The sequence below is a fragment of the Echinops telfairi genome, unplaced genomic scaffold (assembly GCF_000313985.2).
Source record: "Echinops telfairi isolate 266 unplaced genomic scaffold, ASM31398v2 ScPeMD7_24;HRSCAF=84, whole genome shotgun sequence".
Classification (NCBI taxonomy): Eukaryota; Metazoa; Chordata; class Mammalia; order Afrosoricida; family Tenrecidae; genus Echinops; species Echinops telfairi.
This window is the reverse complement of record NW_022103921.1, coordinates 3,648,234-3,670,134: the sequence shown is the minus strand read 5'-3', so window position 1 is coordinate 3,670,134 and position 21,901 is coordinate 3,648,234. Positions and strand designations below refer to the sequence as shown.

The 21,901-nt window shown below is 40.1% G+C and overlaps 1 protein-coding gene and 1 non-coding gene across 2 annotated transcripts in view; both read left to right on the top strand.

Annotated features, from left to right (window-relative positions):
* The window catches only part of CDADC1 (cytidine and dCMP deaminase domain containing 1), a 71,485-nt gene that overhangs the window by 21,710 nt on the left and 27,874 nt on the right, over positions 1–21,901 (top strand). The window contains exons 4-6 of the mRNA XM_045289045.1: positions 5,397–5,966; positions 12,011–12,060; positions 13,795–13,964. Coding sequence (XP_045144980.1) covers positions 5,397–5,966; positions 12,011–12,060; positions 13,795–13,964 — 790 coding nt within the window. The remainder of the gene's footprint in view (positions 1–5,396; positions 5,967–12,010; positions 12,061–13,794; positions 13,965–21,901) is intronic.
* On the top strand, positions 21,627–21,759 carry LOC115869376. The gene has a single exon (XR_004046152.1). It is a non-coding gene; the product is annotated as a small nucleolar RNA SNORA49 (small nucleolar RNA).

Genomic DNA, 21,901 nt, shown 5'->3' with positions numbered 1-21,901 from the left:
CATTTAAGAACTAGAGGTAAGTTGTATGTTTCATCATTGCTACACTGCACCCTGACTGGTTTGCCTCCTCCTGCGACCCTTCTGTAAGGGAATGTCCAGTTGCCTACAGATGGACTTTGGGTCCCCACTCTGCACTCCCCATCAATCACAATGATTTTTTGTCTTTGATGCCTGATACCTGACCTGATTCTATTTTGTATGTGGGCCCTCTAGCAGATTAAAAGACTTGGGCCCTGTGGCAGCTTATAAAAAGACTATCAATACGGTTCTTAATTCTTTCCTTCAAGATGATATTTGGGACCAAAAAGACCAAACCCAACATTTACAGGTCATCAAATATCAAGTAAATGGGTCCGACTAGAGCTGCCATACACCCACAGAAAATAGTGTGGTCCCTGCAGTCTGACATTGTTATGAAAGGTTGGGGCTCATGCTGGCTTTTCAAGGGTCAGATAAAGAAGAGGAAGGGCACACGCCTGTTGAGGAGGAATAGCGGGGCGGGGGTGGGGGTAGCCACTAAATTGTGAGAAGCCAAGTTCTCGAGGGAGCAGTGTTTGAAATGGAAGATTATTGGGGGAGTCTTGGGTTCTCATGTGGAGAGCTGTGAAAAAGTGTGGATTAAGGCTTTATCTTATAAATCAGAGTTCCTAGGCCTGTTATGAGGAAGAGCAGTTTCTATTTACAGCAGGGTCTTAAGAGTAATGACCAGATTTAGGGTGCAGGCAGAGCCCCAAACTACACATGGGAGAACCTCCAGTCATACTGGTCATGTAGTTAGAAGCTTGCAGTGAGCAATTCAAGAGCATGACTGGGATTGTTAAATCCTATCACAGTCTCCACTGTGATTTCGGTGAAGAAGGCAGGTTTGATAGTAGTGGCTTTGTCCCATGTTTTCCAACTATCACACCTACTTCCATTACTGCTGGCATTTTCCCCTCCTTTTCCTAATTAGGCATTCATTTTGTCACTTGTGCTCAGCTGATTTATAATTCTCATTTTCTGTAGAGAATGTGGGGCCATTGAAATTGTACCATGGTCAGGAAGGTACCTGAGTAACATTTTGTTGGTATTATTGAATTGGGGCAAGGAGAAATTAGAGGCTGGAAGCTTGATTAGTGGAATATTTTGTTAGAGTATGACTAGAGTTCAGAAAATAAGAGACTTCATTGTTGACGAATCTGTTTTAGAGTCAAGGGACAGTAATGCATTAAAAAAATGATAGCTGTATTTTGTGCTAAGTTGAATGTGCTCACCACGTAGCTTTTGGAGCTATAAATTAAATAGAAAAACAGGAATGCAGATAGCTTTTACCACACCTTACTATGTATACTTTGGGCTGCTTGTGCAAGGTCAGCAGTTTGAAACCACCTGCCGCTCCTCAGGAGACAATGATGCCTGAGACTCTCATAGAGTCAGTCTTGGAAACCCACAGGGGCAGTTCTACTCTGTTTTATGGGGTCACTGCGAGATGGAGTCAGTCCAACGGCAGTGAGTTTTGTGAGAAAGCTGGCAAGAGAGATAATGAAGTATAGAAAATCAGGAAGGCCTACAATGGAAATGCTTTTATGCTGATAAAACTATCACTGCTACATTCGATTAGGCTCATGCCATCAAACTTGTGAAATCTAGCTCTTGACAGCACTGCCTTGTTTGGTCAGGTCTTGCAAAATTTCGGCCCTTGGCAGAAAATGAATTCTAGGAAATGGTAAGACTGCAATCTAATCTTACCCCTTTGCTAGCACTCATTTTAGTGAACATATTTGCATCTTCACTGCCTGATACATACTGGCTTTTGCAGATTTTACTGCATCTTGGGGGTTTGATTTAATCTCATGATATAGCTAGATTACTGTACTTAACCGTTATTATTATTCATTTACAAAGTAGGCCTGTTTTTCTGTAGTACAACATTTCTTGAAGTAGAGTCCATGGACCCCTGATGGTCTATGAGGTCAAAACTGTTGCCGTAATCATGCTGCATTCTCATTCTAGAACCAAAATGGTGATGGGTGAAACCATTGGATTGAATCCAAACCATCCAAGGGGGCTTCAAAAGATTTGTGGGAAGGCCCATTATTTATATATATTTTTTAATTAAATACTTTTATTGGGGGCTCTTACATCTTTTTTTTAAATCATTTTATTGGGAGTTTGTACAACTCATCACAATCCATACATCCACCCATTGTGTCAAGCACATTTGTACGTTTGTTGCCATCATCATTCTCAAAACATTTGCTTTCTACTTGAGCCCTTGGCATCAGCTCATTTTCCCCTCCCTCATGAACCCTTGATAATTTATAAATTATTATTTTGTCATATCTTACACTGTCTGACGTCTCCCTTCACCTACTTTTCTCTTGTCCATCCCCCAGGGAGAAGGTTATATGTAGATCCTTGTAATCGGTTCCTCCTTTCCACCCCACCCTCCCTCCACCCTCCCGGTATCTCCACTCTGACCACTGGTCCTGAATGGGTCATCTCTCCTGGGTTCCCTGTGTTTCCAGTTCCTATCTGTACCAGTGTACATCCTCTGGTCTAGCCAGATTTGTAAGGTAGAATTGGGATGATAGGGGGTTGGTGGGGAGGAAGCATTTAGGAACTAGAGCAAAGTTTATGTTTCATTGTTGCTACACTGCACCCTGACTGCCTTGTCTCTTCTCCGTAACCCTTCCGTAAGGGGATGTCCCATTGCCTACAGATGGGCTTTGGGTCTCCACTCTGCACTCCCCCTCATTCACAATGATGATGCCTGATACTTGATCCCTTCGACACCTCGTGATCATACAGGCTGGTGTGCTTCTTCCATGTGGGCTTTGTTGTTTCTGAGCTAGATGGCCGCTTATTTACCTTCAAGCCTTTAAGACCCCAGGCGCTATATCTTTTGATAGCTGGGCACCATCAGCTTTCTTCACCACATTTGCCTATGCACCCATTTGTCTTCAGCGGTCGTGTCGGGAAGGTGAGCATCATGGAATGCCAGTTTAATAGAACAAAGTGTTCTTGCATTGAGGGAGTACTTGAGTGGAGGCCCAATGTCCATCTGCTACCTTAATACTAAATCAGTACATATATGCACGTAGATCTATTTCCACATCTTCATATATAAATATATTTACATTTGTACATGCCTGTATTTAGACTTTTATAAATGCCCTTTACCTCCTAGCTCTTTCTTCTATTTCCTTTTACTTTCCTCTTGTCCCACTCTCATGCTCAGTCTTCATTTGTGTTTCAGTGATTCCTTTTAGTTACATTACCCTTGATCAATCCCCACCAGGCCTCCTACACCCTCCTCACCACTGATTTGGATCACTTATTGTTCTCTTGTCCTTGGGTTTGTTAACACCACTACCTTCCCCCCCTCCCCCTCTTCCATGTCCCCCCTGCACTGTTGGTCTGGTTGTTTTCTCCTCCAGATTGTTCATCCAGCCTATCTTATTTCCACAGACCTGCGGAGATAATAACATGTACAAAAATTAGAGAGAGCAAAACCAAGCAACAAAATAAAACAACAACAAGCCAATGACGAAAAAACAAAACAAAATACAACAAGAAAGAAAAGCTTGTAGTTAGTTCAAGGACTGTTTGTTGGCCTTTAGGAGTGTTTTCCGTTGAGTCTCTTGGGGCACCATGCCCTGGCCCCAAAGTCTGTTTTTGGCATTTCCTGGGGACCTCATTGCTCTGTTCCCCTTGCTGTTCTGTTTCACGCCCTTAGTGTTTTGCTCTGGTGTGGTGGGATCAGATCGGGCAGAATTCCCACACTGTGTCTCCAGTGTTGTCCCCTGTAGGGCTCTGGGTCAGTGAGGGATGTCATGTCTCATAGTGGGGCCGGCCATGAGGTCTTCTCTGTGGATTGGCTGCTCTGAGCAGGAATATCGTTCTCAAGGGCTAGTGGGCCAGGATGTGCTCCACTCTCTTTTCCTCCCCCTTCATCTGCTCCCGTGTGCTCTGATCAGACATGTCCCTCTTCCTGAGCTGCAGATTCAGTGCTGTCCTCTGAAATAAATTCTTTTGGGGCGTGGGGCAGGTGTTCACGTAGTTGGGATTGGGGCCGGCTTCTCAGACCTCTCCACTAGCTCCCTGCTCCATGCCGGCATGTTGCGTTCACATCTCGAAGCACTGGGTTGAGGCTGTAAATCTTTGTAAAAGCAAAAAACCCTCACTTTTCTCCTGCAGAGCACCTGGTGCGCTGGAACCCCTGACCTTGTGGTTAGCCCAATTTATATCCCACTATACCACCTGGACTCTGACTAGCACAATAATTATCAGTAGATGTAATCCACATGACAGAAGAATTTGAGGGTCCTCAGTAAGTGTAAGAATGTAAAGGGTTTGAATTCATCCCAATGGTTGAACCTGAGGGCCTTTGCTGTAGCACTCACCACTGGTACATGAATGTTTGTCCAAGGATTGTTCATCGTCTCTTCTCCTTGGATTAGGATGACTAGGAGCAACCAAGAAGCGGAGCTGCAAGATTTAGCATCCTTGCTGGGTAGGAAATGGATGGCAACAGGGGAAACGTACTAACTTTGAGACCTCCACAATTTTTTTTGCTGTGTAAGCCACAGAAAGATTTAGGAGTAGATACAAATAGACATTTACTTAATTTGCTACGTACTTGAGGGCGATAGCACCCTATGGGTCACTCGTTTTTCCCGTCTAAGCATAATCACATAAAAAAGTTCCCCTGGCTGCAATTACATAATGTACCAGCAAAGGGGTATCCTTGTTGATAAGATAGTCAGTAATTGGTGAACATTAAGGTGTTAACCTTTATATAAGACATTTCCTTATTCAATATCAAGTATAAATTAAAATTTTCATATTTGTACCCGATTTTTTCACTTTTGTCATTTTTCAACCTCTTTTTCTCTCAAAGCTTTATTCTTGTCAGTTCATATGTGCTTTTAATGACTTAAAAAGTCATCCACATATTAAAGATTGCTAACTTTTATTCTGTCTCATTAATTGAAAACTGTTAGCTGTTAGCTTAGTTGTTTCATCTCATTTTGTGGACTTAAAAAAATGAATCTTCCTCCCCTTCTTTGTTCCCACATCACATGATAAAAATGGTCTCCAGTTTTTAATTCCTTTTGGATGCTTTTGTACAGACAGAAGTTTGTATGCCATCAATTTCACTTGTCACAAAATAGTCTTTTGGTTCTTTCCCCCAATTACTTGAAAATGTAAAACCCATCCTTAACCCACAGGTTATACAAAAACAGCAGCAGCTGGATTTGGCCCACTGACCTCGGTTTGCCAATCCGTAGATAACTTGCTATTAAACGTGTGGTACCCTGGGGGAATCTCGATCTGCAGGACGATCGCTTTTTCAAGAAAACCCGTAATTTTAGCCTGTATCAGATACGTAATTTTCTTATTTTATCTTTCAGCTGGAGTTAACCGGATTTCCTATTGGCCCGCTGATCCAGAAATAAGTTTGCTTACGGAGGCTTCTAGCTCTGAGGATGCAAAGTTAGATGCCAAAGCAGCGGAAAGATTGAAGTCCAACAGCCGAGCTCACGTGTGTGTCTTGCTTCAACCCTTGGTGTGTTGCATGGTGCAGTTTGTAGAGGAGACCTCTTACAAGTGTGACTTTATTCAGAAAATTACAAAAGCGTTGCCGGATGCTAATATTGACTTTTATTCTGAATGTAAACAAGAAAGAATAAAGGAATATGAAATGTCATTTCTGGTTCCAAATGAAGAAATGCATAAGCAAATACTGATGACTACAGGCTTGGAGAACCTGTGTGAAAACCCGTACTTTAGCAATCTAAGGCAAAACATGAAAGACCTTGTCCTCCTGTTGGCCACGGTAGCTTCCAGTGTGCCCAACTTTAAACACTTCGGATTTTATTGTAGCAGTCCAGGACAGATTAATGACATTCACAATCAAAGTTTGCCGCAAGACATTGCAAGGCACTGCATGGTTCAGGCCAGGTTACTGGCATATCGAACTGGTGAGTCACATGCTTAGTTCATAAATTGGGGCTGATTGGGTCTTATCTGTCTCCGAAGTGTTCGTTTCTTCTACAGTAGCGTCCATTTACTCAGAGATAACCGAGGTTTTGCTGTGGATACACAGACATTAATGAGACCCCCGAGTAGACAACTCGTTCTCAGAGCGGTTTCAGGATTCCTGGTGACCCCTGTATTCAGCTCTCCACTTAGAAATCAGGGCCTGATGACCTGGGCCCTTCTCCCTCCTGCTTCCTGCTGTGTCCACGTCATTGCTTCCTCAGCTGTCCTCTAGGGATGGGCCACGAAGAGACAGGCAAGAGGACCCGAAGCACTCATTTCGGTTCACGCTCCCACATTTCATGAAAACATTAAAAATCTGTACAATAAAAACAATTCTTAAAAAAACGAAGGTAGTGTCAAAGCAAAGGATGAGTCCTTGTTGCAGGTTCTTTCTGTTGTGGCATGTCTTCAGTCAGGGTTGAGAAATTAAACAATTTTTACTTATGTGAAGTATGAATGTGCAAAAGGCAAAGGGAATTTCCTTTATCATGATAGAGTGGGCATGCGTTTCCAATTACGGAAAAAGGGTATTTTGACAACTGGTAAATCTTTTTCAAAATAGAATCTTGATCCTTTATAAAATGTCACCTTGAAATGAAAAAAATCATGTGCGTCAGAGAAGCAGTAGATTGATTTATCTGGGGAACGGACTAATAGTAGGATTTTAAAATTAAGAAAGGGAACAGAAAGAAAATCTTTTTAAAAATCCATCCAGATGCGCCCTGGTCTGCAGTATATTCTAACAGCGGCCCTTCAGACCACATCACACACTGCCATCAGGTCAGCTCCAATTCACAGCAACACTCGATACACAGTGTCTGAGCCCAGGCATTTTTAGACCTCATTTTCCTTCCTTAGAGCAGCTGGTGGGTTTGAACTGCTGACCTTGCAATTAACAGCCCAATGCTTATCCCACCATGCCACTAGGGATCCTTAAACAAAGGCTATTGGCCAAGATATAGGCAGAATGGAGGGTCTACCTGGCAGCCTATCAGAATCACCGCTGAAATGTATTAAAAAATGCACAAGTGCGCAGACTCTGCCCCAGACCTGCTAACGGAAACCTCAAGCATGCGCGCTAGGCCTATGCTTAAAAAAAAAAAACCGGCGTGCAATTCTGACACTGAACAGAGTTAATCATCAGTACAGTCCTGATGAAAGAATTTGGCTGATAGGAACAAGTGATATGCTTCCGGACAATCGTATAAAAGTCTGAGTTCTTGTGATTATTTTATATTGTAGGCTCTATTTTGTTCTCTGACAACACCAACATATTTTTCTCTAACTCATTCTGGAAGGACAGAAACAAATGGGAATACCGTATATACTCGAGTATAAGCTGAGTTTTTCCAGCACATTTTTAATGCAGTTTTTGTGGTAAAATTAGGTGCCTCGGCTGATATTCAGGTCGGCGTATACTCAAGTATATAGATAGCGTTTACAGCTACAATTGACTAATTCCCTGCTAATGAGACTCCAGGGAGCCTATGTTCCTGAGTGAGCGTAAGATGGGAGAGTGGATCTGCTGTTCTTGAACTTGATCTCAGAACCCATCGCTTCTCATATACAAACAGCATAGTGCATGCAATGCCCGTGTTGAAGGATGCACTAATGTGCAATATAAGTTTGCAGATAACTTCTTTTAAGCTAATTATTGTGAATTGGGTGAAACTTTACAGGGCAGATTTTTACCGAGTCTTACATTCAACAATGCATGTTCATCCTGATTCAGCTCATCCTTGGCAGTCCCTGCAGTGTACCATCACGTAGCCTGTCTCCTCCCTGTTTCCTATTTCCAGTCCTTCTTTCCTAACCCCCAGAACTTTGTCCAAGGGGAATGCTGCCTTTTTTATCATAAATGGTGGATTCTTCTAATGTGCAAATACACGTTTTCTTTTCTTTTTTTTTCAGGTGTTGTATATTACTGTGTAGCTAAGTGTTTATATAAAAAATGTCTCCACTATTACTATGCAGAGTTTTGTGCATAAAGCTTATGTACTTGATGGGCAGTTTAAAAGATTTCTCAAGATTAGCTTTGGCTATATGATTTTTGTGTGTGTGTGTGTGTGTGTGTGTGTGACTCAAACCCCAAAGGGGATATAATTTTATTGTCATGCATTCCATTTCACTGTCAGCTCTTCCGGGGAAGACACCATGTCTTAACGGTCTTCTTTGCCTGAATAGTAAGCAGCGTGTATTGAGTGGCTAAAAGAACTATTTCTGTAGTCTAAAATAATGATTGAAATCCCATATCCAAATCCTTGGACCATCTTAAAAAGATTTCAGGATTTTTCAGATTTTAGAAAAGTATGGTGCATATACTGTAAGTTACCTAACACTCTAGTGGGGCCCATTACGATACCTGGAGTAAAATATAAGCATAATTAAGGGCTATAAAAAATTCAGGTCAGACTTTGCCACCAAGTAGGATTGTACCAGACTCTCAAATGACTTTATATAATGGATTTCAGATAAGGAATTGCGTATTTGTATTCTTCATTGATGATCACCAAAAAACAAAAACATAAGCCCATTACCACTCAGTTGATTCCAATTCAGCAGTCCTATACAGTAAATCTTTATGGGAGAAGACAGCTTCATCTTTATCCCGCAGGGCAGCTGGTAGGTTTGAACTATCGACTTTGCAGTTGTAGCCCAATGCCTAACCCATGGTGCCACTAGGGCTCCTGTACCCACACAAAAACCCACTAACATTGAGTTAATTCCTTTCAAAGAAACCTTCAATAATAACAATAAAAATCATTGAGCATTTATTGTGTCTGGCATAGGTGGTTTATATGTACATCTCATTTAATAACAATCCAACCAGTTAGACCCATGATATAACGTGCTACCAATAATTCAACCTCTTAACTTCATATTGTTTTGTCTACTTCTACAATTTTATTTCTCCCTGATTGACAGGGGAAGAAACCATTTCATTTAAAAAGTGTACATGATTTAAATGAATCCAGAAATCTCTAACAATAGAGCTCTAAACCTAATTGGAAATGGGTGATGAAGAATTGTTTTCTTGATGATGACTAAGGAGGATCCACCAAGAGTATCTTTCTCAGATGCACTAGGTCTGCAAAACTTGTGACCACAGTTTTGGCAGGCTGTAGGTGGCAGGGTCGGCCCTCACATTTTAGCTCTCTGGTTCAACTCTTGACTTTTCATCTCTTTTTTTTTCCCATTAGCGTAGGCGTTTTCCAAAGTGAAGGATAATGTCTTCCTCCTAGTCCACAGTGTTGCCAAAAGTGGACTGGAGTAGCCATGAAAGTTAACTATTTCAAATTATAGCTCAGTATGTTTTAGTATACTTAAGGCATCACATAGGCGCCCTGATGATGTAGTGGTTACGAGTTGAGCTGCTAGCCACAAAGTCAGCAGTTCAAAGCCACCAGATACTCCGAGGGAGAAAAACAGGCTTTGTACTCCAACCCTTAAAGAGTTAAAGGCTCAGAAACTCACAGGGGCACCAGGAGTCGGGATTGACTCGTGTCAATGAGTTTTGTGTTTTAAGCATCACACCGGGGCTGATCAGAAATGAGATTTCCCGAGTTCTGCACGTCATCAGCCTGTTACCTTAACAAGTACCCCAGAATCTGGTGTAAGTGGTCAGGGGACCATGCTTGTTTTCTGGAATTATAGGATAAATATTTCACCGTGACTCAGTCGTCGAAGAGTCCCAAGAAGTTGGTTCTGTGATTGGAAAGTGACCCTTCCTTCAAAGTTGTATGTGAATGACCAGAAGACAGCGATCAAGTTCCGTAAAAGCGACAAGAGTTTTCAAAAGTTCCCTCCTCCATTGCTCATCTTGTTGTTCTCTTGGTGCCACTAGGCAGTGAAGGTACATGCTGATGGAAAATCACCTTTTCCTCGTGAAACAGAAGACGTATCTCCTAATGCAAAAAAACCCCCACAACTATATCTATATGAAACATAGTGTTGTTGATGGGAGGAAACGGTGACTCTTCCTATGAAGTATCTCTATCTTGGTTTTTCCATTTTTTTCTTCTGAATTTCTACTTGTATAAATGACAACTTTACCTACTGTAAATGTTTTGGCTTTACAGGGAAATATACCTCTTACTTTTATACCTTCCACACTTGCTTTAGATGCTAAGTTCTGAAAGTGTAGGAAAGAACAAAACTTTGTTCACACCCGAATCTCTTGAATGTCAGTCACCCCTCTGTAGGAAAAAACAACAACCCCTCATGAAGCCTGCTGGGCAAAAGAGAAGGCTGTCCATTCCCCTAAAGATCTGCAGCTTTGAATGCCCAATATAGGGCCGCTCGGAGTTGCAATCAGCTTGATGGAAGTGGCTAGGTAGTCTGTGTCCCACCTCCTGTTCGCTTCCTTCATTGCAGAATAAATAATAGAAGTACTTGCCTTCTTGTCTACCCCCTTTGTCAAATAGCTTCATAAGGATGGGACCTTTCCTCTCCCTTACCACTCACTGCATCGTCAGCCTATCCCAGCACTTAGTACCAATTAGACGGACACATTTACTTAATTTTTCTGTGCCACATTTATCGTCTAGAAATGGACATTTTACCTGGAGGGGGAACATGAGAAAATGGATAGAGTGCTTAAGGTCATTATATGAATACTTTGGATTATAATTTTTTAAGTGTGAGCTGACTTGAACTGAAGATAAAGAATTTTATTATAGTTAAAATATAGGTAGAAGACATTTCCATGTTAAAAAGATATTTAGAAGATATTTCCATTTTAAATACAGATTGGCACAAACTTTTGGGGAGTTGTACTGGAAAAGTAAATGTTTAAATAGATTTTTATTAGAAGGATGAACTTTTTTAGGATATCGTAATATGAAGCCAGTTTCATATAATGGTTAGCAGCATGAAAGTGCTCTATGGTAGCTTCACAGATCCTGATTTTCTCTGCAAATATACCCATTTAACTACATATGCATCTTGCTACAAAGATTTTGGTAAATCATATGACTTTCATAATTAGTGAATATTGCCCTTAGATATTTGAAACTCTTGGGTTGGTAGGAGAAAAAGTGGATCCTTACTATGTAGTTTCTGTTTGGGGTTTAAAATTTTCTGTTCCACGTGATATTTTTAAGAAGTATGAAACTTTTGGTTCTTTAGGGAAATTACAATTCTGTGCTTATAGCTTCTAACAGTGATTTAGAAATGAGCCCAAGGTCACTAACGTATCATTCATTTTCCCCTGAAGTAAGCTGGGAAGGCCAAGGAAGGAACAGAATCTTATTTAAACTTAATTCCTTTGATATATCTTCCAGGAATGTAGACTTAAAAGCCAATTGAGATTTGTTCATTTAGAAGTTTGAATTTTTTCCCTTAACAAGATCATTTCAATAAAATGTAGTTTTTGTGACTGGAAAAAAAAAAAAAGACCTACTCCTGACTCATAGCAAGCCTATACAATTGTGGTTTCCAAGGCCGCACATCTTTATGACCGCAGACCACCCCATCTCCCTCCCAGAGGAACCGCGCCCTGGTGTTTGTACTCCAACTCTTAGCAGAGATCCCTTTTTGATGACTAGAGTATTCAAACGCTGAGTTACAAGTTTGATTTAATGAGTGGTTCTTACTATAAATCCATTAGTTCAGAAAGTACTTTTAAATTGATGTCATATCTGTTGAGGAATATTCACAATGAAACGGATTTGTTAGTAGAAAATAAAAGTACATTTCATTCTGCTTACAGCTTTGCAGGGACCTGACTCAGGTACTGCCATCCCAATGACTTCCACTTACAGGTCATTTGTGGCTGGACCTGTAGCAGCTTCACCTACTTATCTGGTAACTTGCTCTCATATTGTACACTTAAAAGCAGGTATTTTAATACATTTCTATAATTAGAAAAGCTGTCAGGAGTTACTGCTACATTTGTGAAGTATGTTTCAGTAAAAGTAGTTATTTTGGGGGGAAAATACACAGATGTTACTTTTTACTGCATTAAATGCCATTTATCTTTCAGAGGATCATAAAACAGGAGTTGGAGCAGTCATTTGGGCAGAAGGGAAATCTGTAAGTATTAAAAATATTTTTGACAAACATTTAACTTGGATTTTAGTTATACATAGTTAACTCTCAAGTATATTTTATGGATTCCTTTTTCATTAATATTTTTTATTGGTTCATTTATTAAATTCTATAAACACTTGCTCACTGTCCCAACAGCTTACTAGCTATGTACCTTCATTTAAGTAATATTTATTGATTTATTTAAAATAACATTTATTAAACACTTCTCAAGAGTAGGCAGGAGTGCAAATGATCAAGCACTCAACTGCTAGCTAACAGGTTGGGCATTTGAACGCAGCTACAGGAGCCTTCGAAGACAGGCCTGGTGATCTGCTTAAGTCACAGCCCTGGAGACTCTGAAGGCAAAGTTCTACTTTGCACACAAGGAGCTGCCTCAAGTCAGAATTACCTTGAGAGCAACTAACAGCAGCAACAAAGGGTGGGCATTTTGTCACACTGGGCACCAGGGATTTGAAAAGTACATTTTCCATCTTTCCTGGCCTCCGTCATAGTCAATGAAGACAGAAAAGCCAAAAAGAAGACTAGTCTGTAAGTATAATTATAATACGGCACAGTGAGAAATTAGAGGAGCAATCTTGACTGTGCTTGGAGGAATTAGGAAAATACGCTTTATTGGTTAACAGATTTTTGGCATATAATTCATGTACCATACAATTTAATGGTCTAAATATATCAAAAAGAGTATTTTTACTAATTCTCGAACATTTTTTTCATTCTTGTACCCATTATTATTTGCTTCCAATTTCCCCCCACCCCCACCCCAAACCTCCTTGCGATAACCCTAAGGAAGACTAGTTACTGTTTCTAAGGATTACCTGTCTGGAATTTTATATAAAGAAAATCATACCAAAAAAAACCCCAGTGATGACAATAAAATAAAACACAGAAAAAGATCCAAAAGAAAGAAGGTAATAGAAACTAGAGCTAGTTTTAAAAGGCCAAGGGGGAAAACATGATAATACAGTAAGGTTTAACCTAACTATATCTACAGTAATCCACTACCCAAAACACTATCTGAGGTCAAGATTAATCACAACCCTAGACAGTGCTCTTGGGGAGACCAATAGAGGATTAATCTGAATGGGGACTCTGCAGATAGATTTTGAGTGTTCACCGTCATTCACAGCCTTCTTCACATCGAGTGCTCAGAAGTTAGTCTAATACAATTCCCTTCTCTGCTCTTGGATTTTATTCAGGAAGTAGACGTTCATTAAAAAAGAATTCCAATGAATCTACCAGGTCACATTTTTAGTTCAACAGAAATTATCTACTCAAATGGTTCCTGGCTTTGTTAACCAGGAGCACAACACAGAACACAAAAATGAGTTAATCAATGATTATTTATTGCGTGCTTGCTGTATGTTTGATACTCTAAGAGGTGTACTTGAGAGGATATATAATATAACACTCTCCAGGATCTTACAATATACGTGGAGGGAGATATCTGACTCAGTGAAACAATTTGCGATTTAAATAAGATCATAGTTAATTAATCACAAAAGTCAAGTACTGCCTTGATTGTAGAGATTAGACCGGTTTGCTCTGGCAAAACTAGGCTACATTGGGAAGATTTCATACTGTGTTTCTTGATGACTCTCTTATGGAACATTTAGCGAACATCCTGTATGCAGAGTGCGATGAAAAGCTTTTAAAAAGAGGTTGCAAAGTGTCTCTTCAGGGTTGGAGACTCAGTTGTGTTGCTTTGCTCACTCGTAGAGAAATTGCGATGGCACGGGAGCGCTGTACTTCATAGGCTGTGGTTATAACGCTTTTCCTGTTGGATCCGAGTATGCAGACTTTCCGCACATGGATGACAAACAGAAAGACAGAGAAATAAGGAAATTCAGATACATTATACATGCCGAACAGAATGCCTTGACTTTTAGGTACGATACTCTTTTACATGTATTTTTCTAAAATAATACTTTATTGTGTTTGGGGTGAAAGTTTACATAGAATGTTAGGTTCCTTTTGAACAATCTCCATGCAAATTGATCTATGATATTAGTTACATTATTTTTCACATTGTCAACATTCTCATTGTGTTCTGGTTGTTCCGTGTCCAGTATTCTAGTTTCCCTTACCTTTTATCATCTCATCATCTTTGCTTTGTTAAAAAAAAATGTTAACCTATTGGACTTACATAGATTCTTTTTAAAAGAGCATGAGTCTAACAGGCCAGATCCTTTATTTTAATATGTCCTACTTTTCTGTTAAAAGGTTAATTTCAGAGCAAGAGGTAGTTTTGGTTCAAGATATGAAGAATATCTCAGGGCAGTACTTTTAGATGGTCCTCTGAGCACAGTAGTCCAATGTATTAGGCCATTTTTTAAAATTTGAGTTTTGTTTTGCATTTTTCAAGTTCTAACCAGAAACATCTAGTGTAGCCCCGGTTAGACCAATCCGTGGTGGCCAAGAACCATCCCTTCTTCTGGGCTCCGGGTAGGTTGTTAGGTAGCTTATCCGTCCTGAGACTGTTTCTTCTCTGTTAGTTTGGTTGCTTTCTTACTGTTTTGCATGCAGTTTTCTTGAAAATACAGGTAAAGTTACTTGCAATTTGTTATTGTTTAGTTGTATTTTATTCCTTAACTCTTCTAATGTATTCAGCAAGTGTTTTTTCTTCCTTCTCTCTTCCATCTGAAATGGATCCAAGTTTATCCTTAGATTCTTGCTTGAGCTTTCAAATTTCTTGATCTTTGTTTTCTAAATCTGGAGCATATTTATTTGTGAATCTTTCGATTTCATTCCAAATCAAATTGCTTAAAATAATCTCGTGGGGATTGTGAAATTGGACGTTGAGTAAGGAAGACTGAAGAGGGACCGATGCATTTGAATTGTGGTGCTGGAGAAGGATGTTGAAAGTACCATGCCCTGCTCAAAGAAGAAGCAAGTCTGTCTTGGGAGAAGCACAGCCAGAATGCTCCTTAGGGGCAAGGATGGCAAGATTGTATCCATGATCTTTGGCTGTATTATCCGGAGAGCCCGTTCTTAGGAAAGGACATCATGCTAGCTACAGGGGCAGCAAGGAAAGAGGGAGATGGATTGGCACAGTGGCTGTCACAGTGGACTCAAACATAACAATTGTGAGAAAGGCATAGGACCAGGCAGTGTACATAGAGTGCTGTGAATCAGAACGGACTCCGTGGCACCCAACAACAAGATTGGGTTACATGTTGGGTGGCTAACTGGAAGGTTAGCAGTTCAAGCCCACAAGCTGCTCTGTTGGAGAAAAATTAGACTATCTGCTCACTTGAAGATTTACCGCCTGTTTCTTGCTTGCACCATGACAGAAATGTCCTCCCTTGCCTTTTAAATAGTCACGGTGGTCTTTATTTCTTACACATTATTTGTATTTTTATTTCTGCATTATTATTATTTTATCCTTACAACTTTATTTTGTTTTTGTTTTTATTGTTTCTGTTTGGTTTTTCAGTTTGTGAAGGAGTAGATACATAGAGATAAGAACTGTTGTAAGGGTTTATAGGAAAGGTAGGGAGGGGTGAAAGATAGGGAGGGCGAGGGTGTTGGGGAGAAAACAATATATGTGGGAAGGGGAGGAAGCACTAGAACCGATGGTGATTATTCAACTAATTTAAAAAGTGCTTTAACCATGGGGTGTGTGTGTGTGTGTAAAAATATTCTAAATTGATTGTGGTGATGATTTTACAACCCTTCTTGATATGATTGAACTATTGAATTGTTTGATAAAAAAAGATTCACAGCCTTAGAAACCCCATGCAGTTTGGTCATTTTTGATAAGCAAAGTTTAAACGGACCTAACTCTAACCTGCCATTGCGTCCATTCTGACTAATAGTGATGCTGTGGGACAGAGTAGAATTGCCCCTTGTGGGTTCTGAGACTGTGAATCTTTACAGGAGCAGAAAGTCACATCTGTCTTCCACAGGTCAGTGGTGGTTTCAAAGTGCTGACCTTGTGCTTAAAAGCCCTTTATTTAACCCACCGCATCCCCAGTGTTCCTATCAGTGGGTTAAAGCAGGAAAAGGCATCATGTGCCGAGGGAGATGAATAATGAGTGTGGAGTCAAGGGAAATGAAGGCCAAAAGAACAGGTTGGGACAGTATTCTGGACAGTATTCATAAAGGACTTTGCATTTAAACTGTGGAGAAATTGAGTGGCAGAGCTATGCAGGCATCCTTCAGTATCCACAGGGGATTGGTCTCAGGAGCCCCTTGGATACCGAAATCCTCATATGCTCGTCTCTAAAATAAAATGGCATCGTATTTTCTTCCTATTTTTTTTTCCTTCATATTTTCATATAATGTATGTCATCCTCCTGCTTCTTTAAATCATCTCTGGATTACATATAATATCGAATATAATGCAAATGCTATGCTAATTTTACCTTATGCCTCCTCTTAGCCTTTGAGGGGTTGCTTTGACCACTTGATTGTTTTTCAGGAACCATGTTCCACAGAGGTAAAGGGTGCACGCCACAAGTAGTAGACAGGCGGCATGAGGTGAACAACACTCAGACAATAAAGGCTGGAGAGAGACTGAGGCGTTGTGAAATGGTGGGAGGCTACTGCAGGCTAGCCCGACACATCACTTCATTCTTGTGGACTTTCTGGAATCCCGCCCCCCACCTCCACCCCATCACCCCAGAATCTGCAGATTTGGAGGGCCAACTGTGTGCTAGAGACGCTTCACATCTTGTTTTGACGAGATGCTTAGACATCTGTTGCTCCAGTTCCAGTGAGCAGTAATGAGGGTCGGAACCAGAGAGACACATCTGGAAGGCTGAGGTTGAAGACCGCGGCCTGAGAGCAGGGAAAATGTAGAGCACGGAGTTTCAGGCCTGGCAGCCTCGCATGAGAGTGCTCCTTCATTCTGGACTTCCCAGCATGCCAAGTTTCACAGAAACTCCTCATTACAGATCTGCTCCACATTGCGCAGAGCTCAGATAAGTCAAATCCAAACTGTCTTAAGGAAACCGAGTTAGGGAAGGGGTAAGGGATCTCAAAACAGAACCTAATAGATCCTTTTAGTAAGCGTGTGTTAATCATTCACTCAGTGCGAGATGGAGGCTAGGTTCTTGACTACCACAGTGAGCTAATGCCTGATAATGCATGGCTAGGTTTTAAGGAAAATGTTAGTTTTAAGCTTCATTCTGGCATTATAAAGAAGCTCTCTATTTACTTCCCATTATTTTCCCTATTTACCTCTATCTTTCTCTTTTTATTCCTTCCATTTAAAAAATTATTTTACTGTGGTATGTGAGGTGCAAAGGGGCTTCAAAAAGTTCCTAGAAAAATTCCTTTTCTTTTAATTCCATTTTTTCCCACCAACTCTTTAAAGCCCCCATGTAATTTTAACATACTATATTCACTTATATTTACCAAAATCAATGTAAACATATATTTGTATTTATGTAAAATAAAACATGTTTCAGTTCAGCATTTACCTGTAGAGTTCAGTAGCATTGATTATGTTCATCATATGCATCTATCATTACTATTTGTTACCAAATGACTCCTCGACCATTCATAGAAATTCTGTGGCCCCTAAGCAATGACTCCCTTTCCTCCATCTCGCACCTTTGCTAACTACTACTAATGTTTGATTTTTATATATTTGCCTGTGAAAGATATTTTAAACAACTAGGGTCCTAGAATATTTCTCCTTTTGTGACTGACTATTGTTGTCAGGGCTCATCCACGCGGTGGCATGCACCAGGCCTCATATCTTTTTACAACCAAGTAATGTTCCATCACATGTGTGTACCATGCTTTAACTCCTTCATGCTGTTTCTGTCTTTTGGCTCTAATGGATAGTGCTATGATGAACCCCCAAATGCATTATTTCTTTATTTTCATACAAGTCGCATCATGCTTCTAATGAAATTCCAGAAGAAGGTAAATAAAGGCTGGATTCTATTATAACCAGTGCGTCAGAACAAACTCCGGCTGGGGTCTGTCTAAACTGTCTATCTTCCAGAACCGTGGCAGAGCAGAGAACTGGCTCAGGCCAGTTTGGTTAAATATCACTACTCGGTTCTTTTTTTATAAAACTCAAGTTTTAAGAGAGCATCTAATAGCTATTCAGTAAATACTGCTTAAACAAAGAGGCAGGTTCGTGTAAATTACCTCTAGCAAACCTTGATACAATAAAAGTAAGTCTCATGCCAAACTCTGCCACACAAGCCTTTATTAGATCAAATGTTATCAGTAAGTAGGCATAAAAGTTCATATAACATGGAATCTCAACGAAGTCTCTCTTGGCATTCTGTGTGGCTTTCAGCAACCCAGGTTGTGTTCCCTGCATATCACACTGGACTGACACCTTCTTTGTACAACACAGTCCCTTTTCCCTCTAAATTTGAAAGATGCTGTTGCTGAGAATATGCACAGCAGAACTTTTACCAATTCAACAGTTTTTGCATGAATAATTTAGTGAAATTGATTACATGCTTCGGTTTGTACAACATTCTCACCCTCCTTTTCTGAATTGGTTCTCCATCATCGACATACATTTACGGGCCTCAAATTTTCTACCTGATCTTGTGAGTTGCTATTGTCAGTATGAGCCCATGTAGATCTTCAAGGAAGATAATGCTCCGGGGAGACTTATTTTTTTTACTAGTTGAGCTAAAATATTGTTCGGTTATAAAATAACAGCAGAGAATATATATTTTTAAATTTTATCTCAAGGCAACGGTTTCAGAGGTTCATCCACCACCCACCATTCAGAAAGTCTAGAGTCAATGAGAATTTGAGATTCTATTCTGTATTCTCTTTTTTATGAGAATTTTTCTAGTAGGTTCCTAGCCATGTAGTTTTTATGCTCTCATAGCAACTGAGGCAGTTAATCTTAGAGGGAAATAGTCACATATTCCATATTCCTCCTATTCCTGATTCTGCGTTCTCTGTTGCTCCAGATGAATGGAGACCAATTGTTATCCCTGCGATTGCTTCTAGCACGCTTTTAAGACCGTAGGCACACCGTAGGAGAGAGAACAGAAACACTGAACATGTTATTTGGCCAGCTAACTGGAATGTCCCATAAAGCCGTGACCCTAAGCCTTCAAACCAAGGAACCAAATCTCATGCGGTGGTGAGTTGTATCTAAACAGCCTCAGAAACGACTCCTTTTTGTTGTGGTGGTTGCCATTTGTAAATATGTCGCTCACACAACTTCACGAACTCGCCTTTTTACAGGTGTATAGCTTATTGACAACAATTACAATAGTCAGCTGTGCCTTAATCTTTGTGATTTTTGAATCACTGATAACCTCTCTCCCTACTCTTTCCTGCCCCTGGTAATATTTTTTTTTCTTGCCTTTTTTGTATGCTTGAGATCATATATTATTTATTCTTTTGTGACTGGTTTATTTCACTCAGCATAATGTCTTCAAATTCCATCATTTCTCCTTCTGTCTGAGTAGCGTTCCATTATATGTATGTATACATATAGTGCTACAATAAACCTTGGTGTACAAGTATCTTTTTGAATCTCTGCTTTCAATTTTTTTTTTTAAGTATAAACCTAAAAATGGAGTTGCTGGGTCATATGTTAGTTTTTTCTTTTTTAAGAAACCACCACAATGTCTTCTACAATAGTTGTACCATACCAGCAATAGATAAGGGTTTCAGTTTCCCCGCATCCTCAACATGTTATTTTCTATTTTTTATCTTAAACACACACACACACACACACACACACACAACTAAACTCACTGCCATTGAGTAGATTCCGATTCCTAGTGACCCTCTAGGACAGAGTAGGAAGCACCTCTGTGGATTTCTGAGACTGACTCTTCATAGTAGAAAGCCTCTGATTTGCTGTTTTCAGCCCGGTGGGTAACCCAGTACGCCACCAGAGAGAACTACCGTGGCTGGTAGTGACATACGGTAACTTCTGTGTTTCTTCCTGGCAGATCTGTGATGGCTAATAACAGCATATTTTCATTTGTTTGGTGACAGAACTCTGGTGAAATGGCTATTCAATATGATTGGAATGTTTTACCTTTTGTTGTTAAATTGCCACTAGGGAACTTTAAAAGTTTATTGAAAAATGGAATTAAAAGATAATGTTCTTTCCCCACAACCTTGCTTGTCGAAAGTGAGGAGGATTTGAAGCACTTGCTGATGAAGATCAAGGATTGCAACCTTCTGGATAGATTACAACTCAATATAAAGAAAACCAAAATCCTCACAACTGGACATTATGATAAATGGAGAAAAGATGGAAGTTGTCAAGAATTTCGTCTTGCTTGAATGTTCGTGGAAGTAACAGTCAAGAGATCAAAGGATACATTGCATTGGGTAAATCTGCTGTCCAAGACCTCCGAGGTGCTGAAAAGCAAGTGCTTCAAGTTCTCCTTACTTCCGGGAAGCAAAGTTGTGTTACCTTTATGTCACAGGTTGTTAAGAGGTCTTCCTCCAATCCTAAGGCTGCATTCTTCTTCATGTAACCTAGATTTTCTGATTATTTGCCCAGCATACAAATTGAATAAGTATGCTGAGAGAATACAACCGGACCCACGCCTCTCTTGGTTTTATTTTATATTTTTCTTTTCTTGATTTTAGAGCATGTAACATTTCCTTCTTCTGTCTGCACACTGCCTCTTGATTTATAGACAGTTTCCACATGAGTACAAGTGCTCTGGAATTCCCATTCTCCAGGCTATCCATACTTTGTTATTCTCCACACAGTCAAATGTCTTGGCATCATCAGTAGACACAAATAAACATCTTTCTGGTATTCTCTTCTTTCATCCAAGATCCATCTGACATCAGAAATGATATCCTTTATTCCATGTTCTCTTCTGAATCGGGCATGAATTTCGGGCAGCTTCCTGTCCATGTACTGCTGTAACCATTGTTGTATTATCTTCTGCAAAATTTTACTTGCCTGTGATATTAGTGACCTTGTTCTAAAATGTTTGCCCTCTTGGGTCATCTTTTTTGGAATGGGTACAAATAAGGGTCTCATCCCATCATTAGGCCAAATAGCTGTCTCCCAAATTTCTTGCCATAGATGAGTGAGTGAGTCCAGTACTTCAGCAACTGTTGAAATATTTGGTATTGTCTCAATTCCTGGAGCTTTGTTCTTGGCTAATGCCTTCAGTGCAGCTTTGACTTCTTCCGCACCATTGGCTCGACATCATATGCTACCTCTTGAAACTAGTTGAATTTCAACTACCATTGTTCTTTTGGAGCCACGGCTCCATGTATTCTTTACATCTTCTTTGGATACTTACTTTGTTGTTTTACTCATAGACTCTTTCGATCTTAAAACTTGAGGCTTAAATCTATTTCTGCATTTTCCCTTTCAGATTTCTCAGTGGTGTTGTTTGTTGATCTGGTGTTCATCTATTAATTCTTGCTAATAGAGTTTTCTCCCCAGCTCTTTAGGATTTTCTACGTATAGAATCATGTTTTACTTCTTTTCAAATCCGAATACTTTTGCTTCTTTTTCTTGTTGCTGTGGTAAGGATGTATAATAACATGTAAAACAAAAGGAGTGAGGGCAGGCACCTTTTTCTTGTTCCTGATTTCAAGGAATAAGCTCTTTAAAAAAAAAAAACCTTCCTCAGCCTTACTCCTGGGCCTTCTCGCTGTGGAGTGCCCTGGCATTGCCTGAGGATAGATAAGAAAGCCCGTGTCCCTCCCCAGGAAGAACCCACTTTTCTTCTGGGGCCTACACATTGAGCTAACAGTGCAAAAAAAACAAACAAAAAAACCCATTTTATTGGGGGCTCGTACATCCATCCATTGTGTCGAGCATATTTGTACATTTGCTGCCATCATTATTCTCAAAACATTTGCTTTCTACTTGAGTTCTTGGTCTCAGCTTCTCTTC